The sequence below is a fragment of the Myotis brandtii genome, unplaced genomic scaffold (assembly GCF_000412655.1).
Source record: "Myotis brandtii unplaced genomic scaffold, ASM41265v1 scaffold499, whole genome shotgun sequence".
In the NCBI taxonomy this organism is placed as follows: Eukaryota; Metazoa; Chordata; class Mammalia; order Chiroptera; family Vespertilionidae; genus Myotis; species Myotis brandtii.
This window is the reverse complement of record NW_005369027.1, coordinates 204,647-224,360: the sequence shown is the minus strand read 5'-3', so window position 1 is coordinate 224,360 and position 19,714 is coordinate 204,647. Positions and strand designations below refer to the sequence as shown.

Below are 19,714 nucleotides of genomic sequence, written 5' to 3'. Positions count from 1 at the left end.
TTGTAACATATCTCATAGGCCCCATTTCCCAAGGAAGGAAACTATGAACTATTTTTGGATCCTAAGGCAGAGCCTCATTAAAAACCTAGTCTCATAGTTTAATTCTTCAAATAAAATAAAAATGAAACAAAAGCAAATTTTAAGTGCTACGTAGGTAAATATATTTTGATAATTCTCTTACTGAATAGGAAATACTCAGTATACTAAGGAATTTAAAAGCAACTTTTAATCAGAAAGCCTTGTAGTTTATTTTCTTTAATAGGTTAAAATTTAAGCATGGATAATTAATCCTGAGATTGGATAGATACCCTTTATAAATAACTATAGTAAATTTAGAGTTATTTTAGACCCTGAGTTAGATTTATAATGAATAGAGAATAAATGTCAGATATTTTATATTAGTTTTTTAATTGTATTTTTGGTTGGATTTTTCATGGACCATTCTTGTAAATTCTTCATTCATATATTGAAGCATTTTTTTTTGCCCTGTGCAGTATTGATTCAATAAAGTGTTCAGTATTCTGAACCTGGTATCCAGAATATTTCAAAGCCCTTTTGAAATGATCTCTTCTTATTTCCCCATATGTAGGTGTCCCATAGACTAGCATCTGGAAATCAATAGCCATAGTAGACATCACATATTCTGTATGAATAATCAATAAATAAATTCCACTTACCTCTCATACCTATGGACTCATTCTACTATTATAATATTTATGGATTATTTTTTGAAAATTTCATTGCATAGATTGCCATATGGAATTTTCTGATACTGATATTATCAAATTACTTTTCCTTCAAGTTTTTATTAGCTTAACAAAAAGTTATAGGTCTCAGGTGCTAAGGTTGTGCATATGGTAGTTTAGGGACGCAGATGGTTTTCTACCTATCCCACATTTTAAATCGCAAGTGGATGACGCAAGTTGCATACTGTTCAATATACAACATATCCAAATAATTGATTCTATGCCAACACATTAAGTGTACTGTGCATGAGAGAATAGCATCTCAACAATCAGAATGTTAATTAGGGAGGGCTTTATTAATACTAGTAAACCCTGCTGATAACATTTTACTATTCTTCCAAAATAATTTGTATCTAAATATAAACCTGAATGTGCTTATGTGCACAAAATATACATACATTCTTATGATTTATATATATATATATACATATATATATGCTTTTTAATATACATATTATTTATAAATGTATATTGTTAACTGTTTACCAATATATAGTCAGTATTTATGTAAGAATATGACTATATATACATACATAGACATAATCTCATTTCAAGATAAATTTTGTTATATTTCTACTTTTTGAAGGATGAAGAGAGAGAAAGAGAGACAGAGAGAGAGAGAGATCAGAGAAACATTGATGTAAGAGAAAAACATCAATTGGTTGCCTCCCATATGTGCCCCAACCAGAGATTGAACCTGCAACCTGGGTATGTGCCCTGAATGGGAATCGAACCAGCAACCGCTTAGTGTATGAGATGATGCATCAATTGAGCCCCCTGGCCAGGGCTATATGGTTTTCAACTATGCAATGCATTACATAAGTTGGTATTAGTTTAATTTTTTAATGTTAGATATTTGAGAAGTTTGACTTTTATATTAAGGAATATATTTAAAAATGTCAGACACATAATTATACATTGTTATTCTCAAATTTAACATTGTAGTTCTAGAGCAAAAAATTAGAATTCAATATATTTTTTGTATAAAAAATTAAACCTAGAAAGTTTTGATCCTATGACTTTCAAAAAGAAAAGTATGCCATCCTGGCCTGGTAGCTCAGTTGGTTAGAGTATCATCCTGATAGGCCAGGGTTGCTGGTTCGATTCCTGGTCAGGTGACAAAGAAGAATCAACCAGTGAAATGCATGAATGCATAAATAAGTGGAAAGACAAATTGATGTTTCTCTTTTCTCTCTTCTCTCTTCTCTCTTCTCTCTTCTCTCTTCTCTCTTCTCTCTTCTCTCTTCTCTCTCTCTCTCTCTCTCTTCTCTCTCTCCTCTTCTCTTTCTCTCTCTCTCTCTCTCTCTCTCCAATAAATTAAAATTTTAAAGAAGAATTCTGAGCCAAAAAAGTATGTATGACATGTCTGTTTTTAAATGAACAAATTTAATGAACACTCTTTAATGACCAGTTCTTCCTAAAATCCTTTTTGACATAATGAAATAATTACAAATCTAATTATCATATGTTTTAGGCTAAGATGACTCAACTGCCTGAGGCAGAGAAGGAAAAGATTGCTGAGCAAGTTGCTGATTTCAAGAAAGTAAAGAGTAAGCTGGATGCTGAGATTGAAATATGGGATGATACAAGCAATGATATTATTGTTCTGGCCAAGAAGATGTGTATGATCATGATGGAGATGACAGACTTCACCAGGTAATTATGTGGGAAATGATGTGCAGTACTTATAATGGTTTGAAATATCTGTCGCATTAGTAAAACCTCAAGGTTTTTTGAGTGTCAGGTGCTAAAATACAAGTGGTAGGGGAAAATCAAATAATATACAATTAGAAAGTTGTAGGAGTGTCATTCTAGAGATGTTGGTAAACATGGCATTTTCTTATAAACTGTCAATGAATAATTTTAGAATCCACTTTATACTCTCTTACCTTAGGAATCTTCTCTATGTATCATATAAGCATATTACTTTTACAAAGAAATTGGTAAATCAAATTATGATCTCTCTCAAAGCTATCTGAATGGCTGATTTCCATAGCTACATAATTTTAATTATATTGAGTTATGTATAATCAAAATGAGTGAAACCTGTTGCTACAGAAACAGCAACTAGATATAGTTGAGTACAATAACAATGATATACATAAAGCATTATAGATTGTGTGTATGTGATAAAAATAGATTTGCAGCAGAATTCAAGGGGATAAGAAAATTGAAACTAGAATATATATATATAAATAACTGGGTTCAGACTGGGAAAGAAGGGAAATGAGGTTAGGATGGTGGAAGGGTACAGATACGCCACCAGCAGGTGGTGAGGACACAGATTTCAGTAAAGTTTTCCTTGCTCTGCATCTTCCCCCCTCCCAAAGGAATTTATGTTTTTTATGGAAACAGATGACTTTGGAAAGGAGGCTCAGTGACATCGAGGGTGTCATAAGCTGTAACCAGGGTGTTAGAAGAGGATTCACAACCCCACAGAGTGATATCTTACTGGAAAATAGACACATTTCATGTTTTGCAAAGTTAAACCGCCCAACATTCTCACAATCTATAGGTGTCACTGCCAAAGGCATCCACAGAATAGGAACGTTGCATGTTCAAATAGCAGTAAAGGCAGAGAAGCAAAATTGAATTTTGGACCCTGATAATCTTTTGTACTTGAACTAAATCCTGATTCAGTTTAATTTAAGTTCATATAAATTGTGATAATTTTTTAATTATTTTAAAATGAATGAAATTTTTTATTTACTTCTTCTTTATTCCCAATTCTTTTCAAGAGTTTTCTCAGACACTACAATGTTATCCTGAGGATTAAACTTAGCTGTTTTATATCAGTACAGGTATTTTACCTTGTTTGTAATGGGCCTTGTGAGAATAGGGTTATAGCTGGCCCTGCAGTATTTATCAACAAGTAGTCAACCACTGTAGTACACTCTCTGTCCCTCATATAGATTTTAAATAGCTATAAATTTAAAAAAAAGAAAAAATAAATAGTAAATTATCTTTTCTAAAGTGTCACTGAATGCTCTATTTTTTTTCTCATTTTATTGAACTGCTATTTCATTATTATTTTTAATATATTTTTATTAATTTTAGAGTAGTGGTTCTCAAACTTCTGGCCCTTTAAATACAGTTCCTCATGTTGTGACCCAACCATAAAATTATTTTCGTTGCTACTTCATAATTGTAATGTTGCTACTGTTATGAATCATAATGTAAATATCTGATATGCAGGATGGTCTTAGGTGACCCCTGTGAAAGGGTCGTTCGACTGCCAAAGGGGTCGTGACCCACAGGTTGAAAACTACTGTTTTAGAGGAGGAAGAGAGGGATAGAGAAACATCAATGATGAGAGACAATCATCCATTGGCTGCCTCCTGCACTCCCCTACTGGGGATTGAGCCCGCAACCCAGGCATGTGCCCTGACCAGGAATTAAACTGTGACCTCCTGGCTCATGGGTTGGCTCTCAACCATTGTGACACACTGGCTGGGCTATTTTATTATTAATAACAGGCTTAACATGGTAAAGTTTGATGAAAGCTTACTATGCTCTACACTACGATGAATTTATGTTTTCTCATTTTATTTTCAGGATGTTTTGATTGATTATTGTATTGTCCATTTTATTGTTAAAAAAAGGGAGAGTCATAGAGGTCAGATAAATTGTTCAAGGGCACACAAATGAAATGACTTCCATTTGGAGTTGTTCCAACCTCAGAATCTGGGTACCTACTCATTGTATTAGAAGTCTTTACCTTACTGCTAAACAAAGAAGACCCAGTACTTTCCCCAAGGGGAAAACAGATACATTGTAATTGAGATTTTATTGTTAAAAAAAGGGAGAGTCATAGAGGTCAGATAAATTGTTCAAGGGCACACAAATGAAATGACTTCCATTTGGAGTTGTTCCAACCTCAGAATCTGGGTACCTACTCATTGTATTAGAAGTCTTTACCTTACTGCTAAACAAAGAAGACCCAGTACTTTCCCCAAGGGGAAAACAGATACATTAGAAATGACAACAATCGTTATGTAATGCACTGTATACTTATAGCTGTAAGCACATTAGGATTTCAGAAGAGAGGGCGTATCAGTGGGGGGCAGAGGAAGCAGAGAACAAAAATATGAGCAAGTGAAGTTTATATTAGATTGTAATTGAGTTATGGAAATTGGATTGTGGAATGAGATGATATACATGAGAAAACCCACAAAGGTGGAGGCCAGGAGGTTGGTATGACTCAGAGTGGGGGACGGAAGGGGGGCATAGAAACTTATATAAATACAGGAAGAAGTTAAGAGAGGCATGAAGGAAGTGATAGATTAAAAAAAAAAACTTAGAAAATGGACGGATTTTTTAAGAAATAAGAAGTAGGGAACTATTCAACAATTGTGGTCATGCTGGTGACATGTTGGAAACCAAAGAATTCTAGGAATGAGAGTCTGGAAGAATGACAGAGATTCAACCCAGCGGGCTGTAGCCACAGTTGGGAGACCCACATAATTAAATGGACTTTGGAAATTCTGGCTAATAGAAACTTGACACATTTCTAAGAAGTACTGTATCCAGGGCTGGAAAAATTACTTCTGTAAAGTTGTAGCCATTTCCAAGCCCAGGCTTATGCCCCTTGACCATGTAGTACGCCCCTGAGCCTAAATGGCAGCCTGGCACAGGTTTTACTGTGGTTGTTTGTGCACAATTACAAATAGTGTAAGGCCTCTCTGTCGCTACCACCGTCTGCATTCATTCTAGGGCAGAAAAGTCAGAAGTTAGTGTCTTAAACATGATTTTGTCTTGGCGAAGGGCCATTCACACAGTCACATAATCCATGTCACCTTATCACACTGAAACTCAGCAGTTCTTTTCTTTAGTGCCTGGTATTTTCTAGAAATCAGGCTGAAGGATTTAAGACTTGCTGGGGGTACTTTTGTTTGCCCTCGCCTTTTGCATACCTTCACTGGACATGGGCTTGAATTTAAGAAATCTTGTCGCCCCACCTTTCTTTTCTAAGATACAGTTCTGAGTGATGGATGAGAAAATGAGTAAAGGGAGGGGTAGAAGCTCACCTTGTCTCTATTCAGCGAGGCTTCAGAATAAAAGCCTTTCGAAAGCATTGCCGGGATGCATAAAAATCCCTGTGTTCTCTGAGTCACATCCCTTTGTTCCTTAAATATGAAATCTCTTTGCAAATAGCTTGTTTTACTTTTTAGAAGTGAAATATTTATATTCTAATAGAATGTGTTAACAACAATGGCCGTTTAAATGGCTTAGCTCACACAGCCAAGAGAAGAATAAATATTGAACAGTTTCTTTCTTTTTTTTTTCCTTTTACCCAAATGGTTAAAAAATGGTCACTGGAGGAAATTTGTATTTTGACATTTGCAGTTACTGTCAGGGTTTAATTAATTTTCATTGTGAACTTCCTTTAAAATAAATAACCTTTCCTTGCTCCGCTCTGTAGAATGTGCGCCTTCTGTGCTGGGAGAATAAAGCCAGGTTCTGTCTTGCCAAAGAATGCAGTGTTCACACAGGGGCTTTTTAAAGTCTTACTCAACTCTGTGGTGTGCAGGTCTTTCCACTTTACCTTCCCCAAACAGAATAAATTATTAACCCAAAAATAAAAAAACAACCTTATATCTTATGATTTAAGCCATAAAGACAGATAAATTTAATTTTTGTTTTATTTCATAAAGCTATGAATTCTGTTTCTCATTTATATTAAACTAGTAGCCGGGTGCACGAAATTCGTGCACATTAAAAGGGAATTAATTGCCCTAACCTGTTTGGCTTAGTGGATAGAGCATCGGCCTGCAGACTCAAGGGTCCCAGGTTCGATTCCGGTCAAGGGCATGTACCTTGGTTGTGGGCACATCCCCAGTGGGGAGTGTGCAGGAGGCAGCTGATCGATGTTTCTCTCTCATTGATGTTTCTAACTCTATCCCTCTCCCTTCCTCTCTGTAAAAAATCAATAAAATATTTTTTTTTAAAAAGGGAATTAATTAGCGGAGATATTTTAATATTGCTATTTGCCCTTTCTCTATAATGGAAGTGTGAGAGATAAAAGGAAATTAGTAAAATATATATGAAAATAAAATATAAATTTATTAATAAATAAACAGTAACAAAAGGATATAACAACAACAGAGGCATGCTATAAACAACAAAAACACAGTACAGAACTGTTTTGACACTTGGAAATTGGCAAAGACTTTTCACCCAATTCTCTCATCCATTCACTAAAGATATTAAAGCACTAGATTTCAGGAAAAAGGGTCTGTGCTCTCACTCTCAGTTTTACTAAACAATTACTAAGAAGTAAATGATTTTTATTACTTATCACATCAGAATGACTGGCAGACAGAATTATTCTCCTTTATGTTAAAGCATTGCTGAATAATTGTTTCCAGTGATTCAAAACTCTCACAACATAAACAACAGATTCTTTACAGAGAGAATATTCATGAGAGAGGCAATAAGAGCTTATAATAACCCTGACACACAGTCCGAGAAGAAAAACAAAGCCATCACGGTAATGCACAGAAAAATAATTCTTCCTCCTGGTATTGTATTTATTTCAAATATAAAATGAATGCCTTCTTAAAGCTAACATTGAATAGCCCGAAATGTTTTTCCAAAATCTTAAGTGATCCACATACCTCATATTTGATACTTTCAATCATCTTTCTAGATATGTATGTGTATATCTACTTATATAAAAACCCTGGGTGTAACATCACAGCCAGAACCTCGACCAACCAGAAGGAAGTCAGTCCTGCAGGGGTTGTCTTGGAAATGGCTGCGCCCTCCCCCAGCTGTTTCCTGGAGGGTGAGGTTTCAGGCAGGATCGAGCCCTCAGGGCGAGTTTTCAGGCAGGAACCCGCCCTCGGAGCAGAATGTGGAAGTGAAATGATTTATAATGGATCTATTATTGAAGCTACCTTTGGAAATACTATATCTATAGATCAATGGTTCTCAACCTTGGCTGCACATTAGAATCACCTGGGAATCTTTTTAAAATCCTGATTCCTGGGCCTCATCCTCCAGAAAGTTTTTCTTTGTTATGGGGTGGGGCCACAACATTAGTAAAAAAGAAACAGAATTTCTGGAGAATGAGGCCCAGAAATCAGGATTTTAAAGATTCCCAGGTGATTCTAATGTGCAGCCAAGGTTGAGAACCACTGATCTATAGATATAGTATTTCCAAAGGTAGCTTCAATAATAGATCCATTATAAATCATTTCACTTCCACATTCTGCTCCGAGGGCGGGTTCCTGCCTGAAAACTCACCCTGAGGGCTGGATCCTGCCTGAAACCTCACCCTCCAGGAATCAGCTGGGGGAGGGCGCAGCCATTTCCAAGACAACCCCTGCAGGACTGACTTCCTTCTGGTTGGTCGAGGTTCTGGCTGTGATGTTACACCCAGGGTTTTTATATAAGTAGATATACACATACATATCTAGAAAGATGATTGAAAGTATCAAATATGAGGTATGTGGATCACTTAAGATTTTGGAAAAACATTTCGGGCTATTCAATGTTAGCTTTAAGAAGGCATTCATTTTATATTTGAAATAAATACAATACCAGGAGGAAGAATTATTTTTCTGTGCATTACCGTGATGGCTTTGTTTTTCTTCTCGGACTGTGTGTCAGGGTTATTATAAGCTCTTATTGCCTCTCTCATGAATATTCTCTCTGTAAAGAATCTGTTGTTTATGTTGTGAGAGTTTTGAATCACTGGAAACAATTATTCAGCAATGCTTTAACATAAAGGAGAATAATTCTGTCTGCCAGTCATTCTGATGTGATAAGTAATAAAAATCATTTACTTCTTAGTAATTGTTTAGTAAAACTGAGAGTGAGAGCACAGACCCTTTTTCCTGAAATCTAGTGCTTTAATATCTTTAGTGAATGGATGAGAGAATTGGGTGAAAAGTCTTTGCCAATTTCCAAGTGTCAAAACAGTTCTGTACTGTGTGACTCTGCATATTTCAGGTGGACAGGATTAACATTTTCTTAGCACACAGGAGACTAAACTATTAGACATGTAGGAATAAACAAAGACACCCCTACCCCCACCCCAAATGAGAACATACAGAGGCTATGGCATTCGCTACCATCATTTGCTTTGGTGGAGACTCAAAGGCAGGCAGGGATGAAGAAAAGCTTTCAAATTGGGGTGGGGGGGCGGGGGGGTGGAATGAAAATGAAGACTTCAGGTATATTGGATTGGAGTTTGTGGACATAGGAAAGATGTGGGTGGGCTAACTAGAAGCAGGGCATCTTACGTGGTTTGGGGAACATATTTTGCTTTCTCTGATTGTTGCTGGATTTAAAGCAAAGGCAAATGTAGGTAGGCTGGCTGCTATTGTCCAAGTCCTGACAATTCTGGGTCAATTGCTACAGAAGCTGTGGTTTAATTTCTTAAGGTAGATGCAGCAGAAGTTGTGGGTCAAAGTTCTGTCATATTTATGCTGGCCATTGTCCATTTGCATATTCAGTCTCTCAAAAATGTCACTGATAATCACTTTTTGGGAATAGTGATGGATGGGTAATTGTATAAACAATATTTATTTTTATATTTAAAAACAAAATACATATTCTCTTATCTCAGATCCTTTCATACCCCCCTCCCCACTAATTTATTTAGTCATTTCATTCTGCCTTTCCTTTCTTAGACAGCCTGGACCACTTGGCCTATACTATAACCACTCTCTCATAAAAATCTTGATCTCTTTGTCTCTCGTGACCACATGACACACAAAATTGCAACCCTGCCTCAATCCAACAACAGCCATCTTCTGCACTTCACTTGGGCTTCAGATTGTGAATTTCACTCATTCTTTTCTTTAAACAGTCAGGTTGACTATCTGCCCCCTGGTGGTCAGTGTACATCATAGCAAGTGGTTGAACGGCCTTAGCATATCATTAGTATATTACACTTTGATTGTTTGAACGAATGACCAGAGGACTGGACGCTTAGCATATTAGGCCTTTATTATATAGAATTAAAAGAAAGCCAGACATGCCCTGGTTGGTTTTGCTAAGTGATTAGAGCATCAGCCTGAGCGGGGGGAGAGGGGGAGTGGGGGTCCTCAGGTTCAATTCCCAGTCAAGGGTACATACCTGGGTTTCAGGTTTGATCCCCAGCCCTAGTCTGGGTGCGTGTGGAAGGCAACCAGTCAATGTGTGTCTCTCACATCGATGTTTCTCTTTCTCTCTCCCACTCCCTTCCTCCCTCCCTCCCACTCTTTCTAGAAAATAATCAATGGGGAAAAATACCCTTGGGTGAGGATTAACAAAAAAGAGACAGAGAGACAGAGGATGGAATACAGTTTAGGTAATATGGATTATGTAGAGAGAGGAGTAAGTTATATCCTGCATTGCCTGAAATGAGGAGGAGATATTAGCTCCACAGGTAGGCATTTCTAACACATTTTAAAGTAGACAAATATTGAAGAGGTGTTGTTTTGAACTGGTATAAAATTTAGTTTGGTGCATTCTTCATTTTTCTGGATAAAGAATGTGATTATAAATCAAACTCTACACTATTAAAAGAAAGTAGTCCTGTTACATTTTAGGCACACTATAACTATAACTAACATCATGATACTCCTTTAGATCTACCTCCTACAAAACGTTAGAGTAGAACAGATTCAAGCATTGCAGATGTCATGTCAGTTTGCCAGCTGGCTGCCATGTGTCTGACTGGTGTTTAACAATGAGTATTGGCTGACCTCTACTGAAGAACATGGATAGTATCTGGGTACCTGAGGCTATTGCAACCCACAGGCAAAAACACAGCCTCTCAGATTTGTAATGGAATACCAAGAGATGTCAGGGTGAGTCACTTCACATAATGTCACCTGCTCTGACAGCTTTCCGGACATCTGCCCGTGATGCTTCTCTTCGATTTTCTCCTGGTATAATGAAGCAACTCTTAAGATGCCAGTGGGGACTGGTAGTCTTTCAGTGCAATGATGGAAAAGAACATTTTATATTTCAAGTCTGTCTCATTTCTTACAGCTAAAGACAGATACTGAATCACAGTTGCTGTTGATGAGAGCAAAACTTATTTAACATAACTATGCAGAAAAATTAACCTTAAAAAGGCATGAGTAGCTTTATAGTACTCTCTAATGACCACATTGACAGTAGAATTTCTGGCTTTGGGTTCAATAATTGTTCATTATTTTTAATAAAAAGAAATACCTTTACTGTTTTTAGAAAATTCCATATCTTATCTAATAAAGGCAGAATATGCAAATTGACTGTCACACTGTCACAAATATGGCAGCGCCCATAGTCACAAGATGGCAGGGCCCAGTCCCCTCAGCCCTGCTGGAGTACCCCAGTCCTTTTAGCCCCACCAGGGGTGGCAGGCCCGCAGTGCGGCCAGACCCACCCTCAGGCGGGTCAGGCCACTCCTTGCTCCTGCCGCCAGAGTCCCACAGTCCTTTCAGCCCAGCTGGGTGGGGGGGGGGGCGGCAGGCACATGGTGCGACTGGACCCACCCTCAGCCCCCCAGCCACCCAGGGCTGGCCGAAGGTGCAGGCAAGCCTCGGATGGCAGCTGCCCAGCTGCCCAGGGCTGCCCGAGGCTCAGGTAACTAGGACTGGCCGAGGCTTGCGCTGTCGGCAGTGGCAGCAGCAGAGGTGTGCCTCCCGGCCCTCAGGGCTCCCAAACTGTGAGAGGGGAAAGGCCAGGAGGGGCCCCCCCCCCCCGCTCTAGTGCATGAATTTTCATGCACTGGGCCTCTAGTTCTAACATAAGCAAATGTTTCAGTACTTAAAAAAAAATCTCTAATATGCTTTACAGTCATGATTTCTTTTCTCTCTCTCTTTCTCTCTCTCTCTCTCTCTCTCTCTCTCTCTCTCTCTGTGTGTGTGTGTGTGTGTTTGTGTGTGTATAGGGAGGTGTTTCCTTAAATGTCCCTTCCTTAGTATTGTCATTAAATCATTTATCTTCCTTTATTTAGTGTGGCCTTTCTCATTTTTCCTTTTACTACCAACATGGCTAGTTTATGTTGCTATTTTCCATGCTGATCACTTATCAATATACCTTCTGATTTCTTTCCTTCTATTTCCATGGCCTCAACATATTGGATTATACTTGTCAGTTTTTTTCCTTTGCTTTCCAGAATCTGCTTCTAGCACCTGTCCTCTAGTAGCCCTATTTCCCACCCACTAATTTTCTTAATGATTTTTTACCTTTCTCCACTTTCTCCTTTCAACATTTTTCCACTCTTTTTTATAAATGACTTATTTCTAATGTTTCTATGCCACATCCTTCCCCTTACATGTATACAATGATTTCCATATCACCCCTTTACCCATCACTTTCTTCACTCACACTTCTAATTATTTATTGAGGTCTATTATGTACCTCAACTTAGGGAATTAAGATAATATGACCCAGACCTTGCCTTCAGGAATTCCCCAAGTAGAAGAGACAGATACACAAATTAACCAAAGATTAAACATGTAGAAAGTGCAGGGATCCAATTAGATACATGGGTTTGTAGAAGCTCTAGACTCTAGAGAATGGTGCTGTGAGTTGGGAGAGGGTAGCATCAACAAAAAGAATTTCTGGGTGGTGAGTTACCTCCACTAAGTCTTTCTTTCTTTTCTTTTTTTAGCTTTATTTTTATTGTTGACACTATTACAGATGTCCCCATTCCCCCACCCCTTTGTCCACCTCCACCCAGCCCTACCCCTCCTCCTCTCTAGCCAACACCACACTGTTGTCTGTGTCTATGGATTACGCATATGTTATTTGGCTAATCTCTTCACCTTCTTTCATCCAGTTCCCCATCACCTCCCCTCTGACAGCTGTCAGTGGGTTCCATATATCCATGCCTCTGGTTCTATTGTTTGTCAGTTTTTGTTCATTAGATCCCATACATAATGGTATTTGTCCTTTCTCTGACTGACTTATTTCACTTAAGATAATAATCTCCAGATTCATCCATGTTGTCGCAAAGGGTGAGAATTCTTTACTTCTTCCCGCTGCACAGTGTCCCATTGTATAAATGTACCACAGCATTTTTCATCCACTCATCTACTGATGGGCGCTTGGGCTATGAACATATGTATGCCTATATTCTTTCTGCTTGGTGTTTCAGTATTCTTAGGATATACTAGTATCCTCAGAAATTGGATTGCTGGATCAAAAGGCAGTTCCATTTTTAATTTTTTGAGGAAACTCCATACTGTTTTTCACATTGGCTGTGCCAGTCTGCATTCCCATCAACTGTGCAGTAGGGTTCCCTTTTATCCACATCCTCGCCCGCACTTGCTGTTTGTTGATTTATTGATAGTAGCCATTCTGGTAGGTGTGAGGTGATTTCTCATTGTGGTTTTAATTTGTATCTCTTTGATGATTATTGATGTTGAGCATGTTTTCATATGTCTATGTTTTCATATGTTGTCTTTGGAAAGGTGTCTACTCAGGTCCTTTATCCATTTGTTGACTTGGATTGTTTGTCTTCTTGGTGTTGTTATAGAAGTTCTTACTATATTTTAGAGATTAACCCTTTATCAGATATATCATTGGCAAATATGTTCTCCCATACTGTGGGTTTCCTTTTCATTTTGAGAATTTTGTTTTATTTTGCTGTGCAGAAGCTTTTTAGTTTGATATAGTCTCATCTGTTTATTTACTTTTTCTTTGTTTTCCTTGTCTGAGGAGATATATTGGCAAAAATATTGCTATGAGAGATGTCTGAGATTTTACTGTCTACTCTAAATTTTAATGGTTTATCAAGATACCACTCAAGGAGGACAAAGGGGAAAGGAAAAGGGCATTTGGGGGACTCCATGTCTGAGTACATACTATTCCATCTCCCTTTCATTTTCTACTGGTATTCTTTTCTGTATTACAGACTCCTCAAAAATGCACTTGTTTTCCATCTACCCCTCTAATTGCCCTCCCTGCTAATTTTGAAATACATTTAGTTTGGATGGCAAAAATAGATGTGATACAAAAAAAATATAAAAAATTTTTTGAAAGAAGTGAAATATGCAAGGCAACAAGGAAAAAGGGCTTGGTTGTCAAATAGCAATGGGGTGAAATTTAAACATAAAAGTGGATGTTAACTCTACCCTTGTCAAGAGTAAGGCATAAATTTGACTTTAAGATGTTTAACTAAAAGAAAGTGATTTGAAATAATGAAATTCACTTAAAATATAATTATATGTTTTGGGAAAGCACAACAGTTTCTGATTTGCAGGTTTACAATTCATTTTGTATTCTTAACCCAGAGCTCAGGATTTTGCATATGGGTTGTACCTGTTTTCTTTTCATGAGCTTTAATGGGCTAAAACTGATCACTTTTCATTCAAGTGAATAATATCTGGGCCACAGGAAATTGAAAGTAAGTGGTGATTAAAGGAGTTCTCTGGAATATTCACAGTGCATAAATTAGAGTTTTATAAATGATGTAAAACTAGTAAATGGGCAAAATAATGTTCAGTTTGAGATTATGCAAATGAAGTTAAGGAGTAGAAACTAGCTTTTCAAATTATCTAAAATATTAATATTAATTTTTTCATTACTGAGCACTGTGCTACTTCTGATGAAGTTAGGTGGGAATTATGAAAAAATGAACCAGAGATAGTGTAACCAGCACTGTTATGAGCCCCAAAGGGCAACGATAAATGCTTCCTTTTGTTTTCCTTTCTCAAAATTCTATTATAGAATGAGTCAGAGACTGATAATAACTGACTTGAGAGGAAGAACACTGGGAGCCTCAGGATATCACTTAGTCCCTGATGGATAATACTTACAGAGTTTATGTAATGCTTAAGATTAATATTGAGCCATTTAACACTTTTTAAACTTGTAAATTTCATTTGTTGTTCACCATGTATTTACATACACAATGCAAAGAATGTCTACTATTCATTTGGTAGGCTGGGTTTTTCCCCCATATATATTTTTTCTTTTTCTTTCTTTATTGAAAGAAAGGTATTACATATGTGTCCTTTTTTCCCCTTGGCCCCCCTCCCCTGCTCATACCCTCACCACCCTGGTGTCTGTGTCCATTGGCTATGCTTATATGCATGCATACAATTCCTTTGGTTGCTCTCTCCCGCTAGCCCCCACCCTCCCCTACCTTTCCTCTGAGGTTTGATGGTCTGATCGATGCTTCTTTGTCTCTGGATCTGTTTTTGTTCATCAGTTTATGTTGTTCATTATAATCCATAAATATATTTCTTAAAATTTTATAAAATAAATATTGTGCAGTAAAGAACAATGTAATATTATGTAAGAGCATATTAACATAAGTCTCCTCTTACACATAATCCTTCTCCAAATCTAAATTCTAAAATATGACCACTTTTAGCTACTTTCTATTTAGCTTTTATTTTAGTTACCAAGGTTTCACTAAACAATTATATTTCTATGCTATAATTTATCAGCCATGATCATTGTTTTTTGACTCCCAATTAATTTATATCAGAGTTGGTTTTTGTTCAGTTCTATAGTTGGCCACCTATATAATTTCAAAAATCATAATTTAATAACCATTTGTCAACCAATCATCAGCATTCCTTGATGAGAACAGGATTTATCTGGACTCCCAATTTGTATGATGAGGGAATAGTACCTAATTTACCGTTTTTTCACCTTTTCTGAATACCTCCTACCTTACCAAATCTTAGGAATTTATCTTGATTTTTACATTGCAATTTACTTTATAACCATAATTATAGCATTTATACTTTGTCTATTGGCTGATTCTGTATGTTTAAGTACCAATAAATATCATTCATATTATTCAGCCTATAAATATTGTTCATCATAATGAGTGGTATGCTCAGATCATAGTTTCTTTACAATGTATTTTAGGTCTTGTGCCACTCAATGGAGAAATGCTTCATACACATATTTACTTCTCTATTCAGTAAATAGTTATAGGGCATCTTCTATGTGCAGGCACTGTTCCAGGCCCTGGCAATACAAGGTGCCTGACCTCAAAGAGCTCATATTTCACTGAACGGAGACAGACAATAAAGAGTGGACACAATAAGTAACAAAATTGGATCATGTTTTAGAAAAGCACAGGGAAATGAAAACAGAGAGAAGAGTGAGGAAGACCAGTTTTGCTGATAGAGTTCCAGTTTTAAATAGTGTGATCAGAATAGGCCTCATCTGAGCACAAGTTGAAGGTGATGGGGAAATGAAGCATGCAGCTTCTAGGGAAAGGGAGATTGATGTTTGAGCCTGATGTTTGAGCCTGGGGTAAAGAGTATGAGAGGAGGTCAGAGGTGTGATAGGGAGTGAAAATCAGATTATTTGAAAACTTTGGTTTTACTCTGAATATAATTGGAGGCATTTTAGGGTTTTAAGTAAAGATATTTACTGCTCTGTAGTACATTTTAAATGTACAGATTGCTATTGTGTTGAGTAAAATAATATATAAGAAGAAAGGATAAAAGCAAAGGGGAACATTAGAAGCTCTAACGAATGCAGGACAAACATGATGGGCCCTTCAACTCTAAAAATTCCATGTCTTTACATCTTTAAAATTTCCATCACTTTTCGATGGTCTATCTTTCTGGAGTTCCTATTAGTTGAATGTTTGATCTTCCCTATTGAGTCTATATATCTTTTAGTTTTTCTCTCAAAAGTTCCACCTTTTGTCCTTGATTTTATTTTCTAATTCTTCCATTGAATTTATTTTAATGCAACCTTTTCATTTCAAATGTTTTTTTTCTTGTTATTTAAATGGTTGTTTTTTTCTCCATAGCATCATGTATTTGTATTATGGATACATTGTCTTCATACAGTCCTTTTAACAATGTTAATACAGACATGAGTTGCATAACAACATTTTGGTCAATGATGGACTTGTTGACACGAGAAATGTCTAAACCTATAGTGTTTATGAATTTATTTGAGCCAGTACTAATGACAATTGCTGGGAAGCAAGATCTCAAAAGCTCCTGAGAATAACAGTTTTGACGTTTCTTTTACGCATTTGAAATTAAGGAAGGAACTTAATGAGGATTACATGAAGGTGGGAAATAGCAAGGTGAAGATGGAATTACATGATATTTAACAAGATTATATGCTCCCTTAAGGGTGGTTGTGCCTTCCAAGGGTATTACTTCTGGCATTTTAAAGGTGTGTTAACCTAGATGTGCAAGAACAATGGACAGGAATAGCTTAAAACCTTTCACTAAATAAGTTACAGGCCTAGAACATGACTGCCCAGGAATTTATGATTTATTACATCACTCTGTTTTCATCTACAGACTGGATATGAGATGCTGGTCTCATGATATTACAATGGAGTGGAAAAATTCCTATCATCTAGGGACTTCATAGCTAGTCTAATATTGTAAAGCAACATATTATACCAATAATTACTATTGTGTTACAATTTCCTATAATGTTAAATACAGTAACATGCTGTACAGTTTTGTAGCCTAGCAGTGTTAGGGGCAAAAATAGAATATTGGGGACTAGCTATGGTTATTGGAAATATTAGTCATGCTCTATTAACCATGATTGCCTTGTATTGGTTAAAAAAAAGGACATTCTAACCTGGCTGGGAGTTGTAGGCCCCCAGGCCCTGGGAGTCAACCTTGGACTTGGGAGTCAACCTTGGAATGGGGTCCATTCTCATTCAAGACTTCCTTATTATCATGGAAAGATTAACAGCCTTGTTGTCCAAACAATGGAGTCCCACCCCAGCCCAAGTTGCCTACTTTCCCATTCCTGTAATCCCTGCTTCCCCATGTAATCTTTGTTCTACCCCATATAAACAGCTGGTTTATGAGGGGACAGAGCAGATTTTTGTGGATGACCTGCTGTTCTCCCATACTGCCGGCAGTATTGGTATAAACGCTCATATATGATTCAACCTGTCTCTCCTGAATTGGCTCACGTAGTGACAGGCAGTCCAGACCCATTGGTTGTCCCATTTCAGAAGCTCTAAGGGAACAGAATTTGTCACCCCAAAATGAGTTTCTTTGGCATAAGAATTATTTTACGCTGATTAAATTTTAAGAAACAGAAAATGCGAGAAGCTCTGACAACCAAATAGAAGTTACCCCTTATAAAAGACAGTTACATTTGTAAGGAAAATCTTCATTTGTAAGGCTTATACCAGGAAAGGGGGGATGACTTTATCTCTAGAAACTCTTATCAAAGCCGAAGGCAGATGGCAAGGACTTAAATCTGCATAACATCCTTACCTTTGTTTGCTGTGCTTTTCTTGGTAACCTCCCACACTGATTCCCCTCAGCTCCAGCATCATCTTTTGTCTTCAGCTGAAGGTGCTACTTAAGGTGGTGGCTTCAGACATGTTTTCCTGTGTCTCTTCCATGTATACAGGAGCTATACATGCTAATAAACTTTTGTTTCAGTTTCTCCTGTTAATCTATTTTTTTATTACAGGTATATCTTAGCCAAGAACCCAGAAGGGTAGAAGGAAAGTTACTTTTTCCCCCAACAGAGCAATAAGCCATACTATATAGCCTAGGTGTGTAGCAGGCTATAGCATCTAATTTTGTTTAAGTGCACTCATGATGTTTGCACTATGACAAAATAGCCGAACAATACCTTTTTCAGAACACATCCCCCTGGTTAAGTGGCGCATTTATTTGGATACATTTTTTAATGTAAACCTTTACTTTTTTGTTCTTTAGAAATAAATTCAGACTAACTAGAAGAGCAGGGCCCCAAACTTGGGGATAATAGAATCCATCTTAGTGAATATATTGATTAAATAACTCCACCAAACTAAAAGTAATAGAGAAAGCCTTCTTGGAACGTTACAGGTACCCAAAACACCAGGAAAGGTGTTATTGAATGACCGTTTGAGTCAGAGGAAGAGGGCTGTCCCCTTCTCGGTTCTCATTTTCTCACATGAATAAATTCAAACAAATGACTACAAATAATTGCATTGTATTAAAGCAAATTTATTAAGAAAGTAAAACATGCAAATTTATTAATGGAGCAAGGCAAGCAAATCTATCATCTGGCATAAAGCACGAATGGGCTCTCTCTCGGCTAATCCAAGGAGCCAGTGGATGGGGGATTTATATGTAAACATTTGTTTATTAAACGGATTTGAGTGACATTGGTCAACATGAACATATAGGTCTCTGTTGTGAGTTTCTGTTACAAGATCTGTATGTTGCACCATGTGCCACCACGCAAAGTCAAATCTCTTGTCACCTTATATTAGGACCCTCTTTTTCCATTTTGTTGTGTTTTTATCAATCTCTTTTAATAATGTTTTGTAATTTTCAGTATAGAGGTCTTTCAGGTTCTTTGTTAAGTTTAAAATAAAAGGAATTTATTTTTTGTTTCTTTTTCTGAAGTTTTGTTGTTAGTATACAGCGAGGCAATGGATTTTGAACATTGATTTTTGTATCCTGTGGCTTTCCTGTATTTGTTTAATGTTTCTAATAGTTTTTTGGTGGAGACTTTAGGGTTGGTTTTCTATATACAGAGTCATGTCATTCAGAAAAAGTGACAGTTTGACTCTTTTTTTCCCTAAATATATTTTTACTAGTAGCCCGGTGCACAAAATTTGTGCACATTGAAAGGGAATTATTTAGAGGAATGTAATTTGGACTCACTATCTAATATCAATAATATGTGAGTGTGAGGCAGTCCGCATTTCTGAAATTCAATGACATGAATTTTAGCTATTACTTTGCCAAATAAATGGAATTTACAGATATCATTTAAAAGAGCATTCAGCCTAATATTAAAAACTCTGGCTGCCAAGTCAGGTCTGTTTTCAACTTTTTGCCAGCATTGTAAATTGTTTGCAATATCTGTCCATTTTGGGTTGCATGTCATGGTTATGAATAAATCGGGCTTGCCATACTTCATTACTATTGCCATAGCATCCTGATATTGCTGCTGCGCATTTATGGGACTACCCTCAGAAGATGATGGAAGTATTATCATTTTACCAATTGGCACATTGTCATTTTCAGATCTAGATTTGAGATAATCCATCAAACCACTATATTTTTCAA

The 19,714-nt window shown here is 37.0% G+C and overlaps 1 protein-coding gene across 1 annotated transcript in view; it reads left to right on the top strand.

The window, feature by feature from the left end:
* CTNNA3 (catenin (cadherin-associated protein), alpha 3) overlaps window positions 1-19,714 on the top strand; it is a 1,348,181-nt gene that overhangs the window by 1,232,243 nt on the left and 96,224 nt on the right. Inside the window, exon 15 of the mRNA XM_005876777.2 lies at window positions 2,221-2,402. Within this exon, the coding sequence (XP_005876839.1) occupies window positions 2,221-2,402 (182 nt within the window). The remainder of the gene's footprint in view (window positions 1-2,220; window positions 2,403-19,714) is intronic.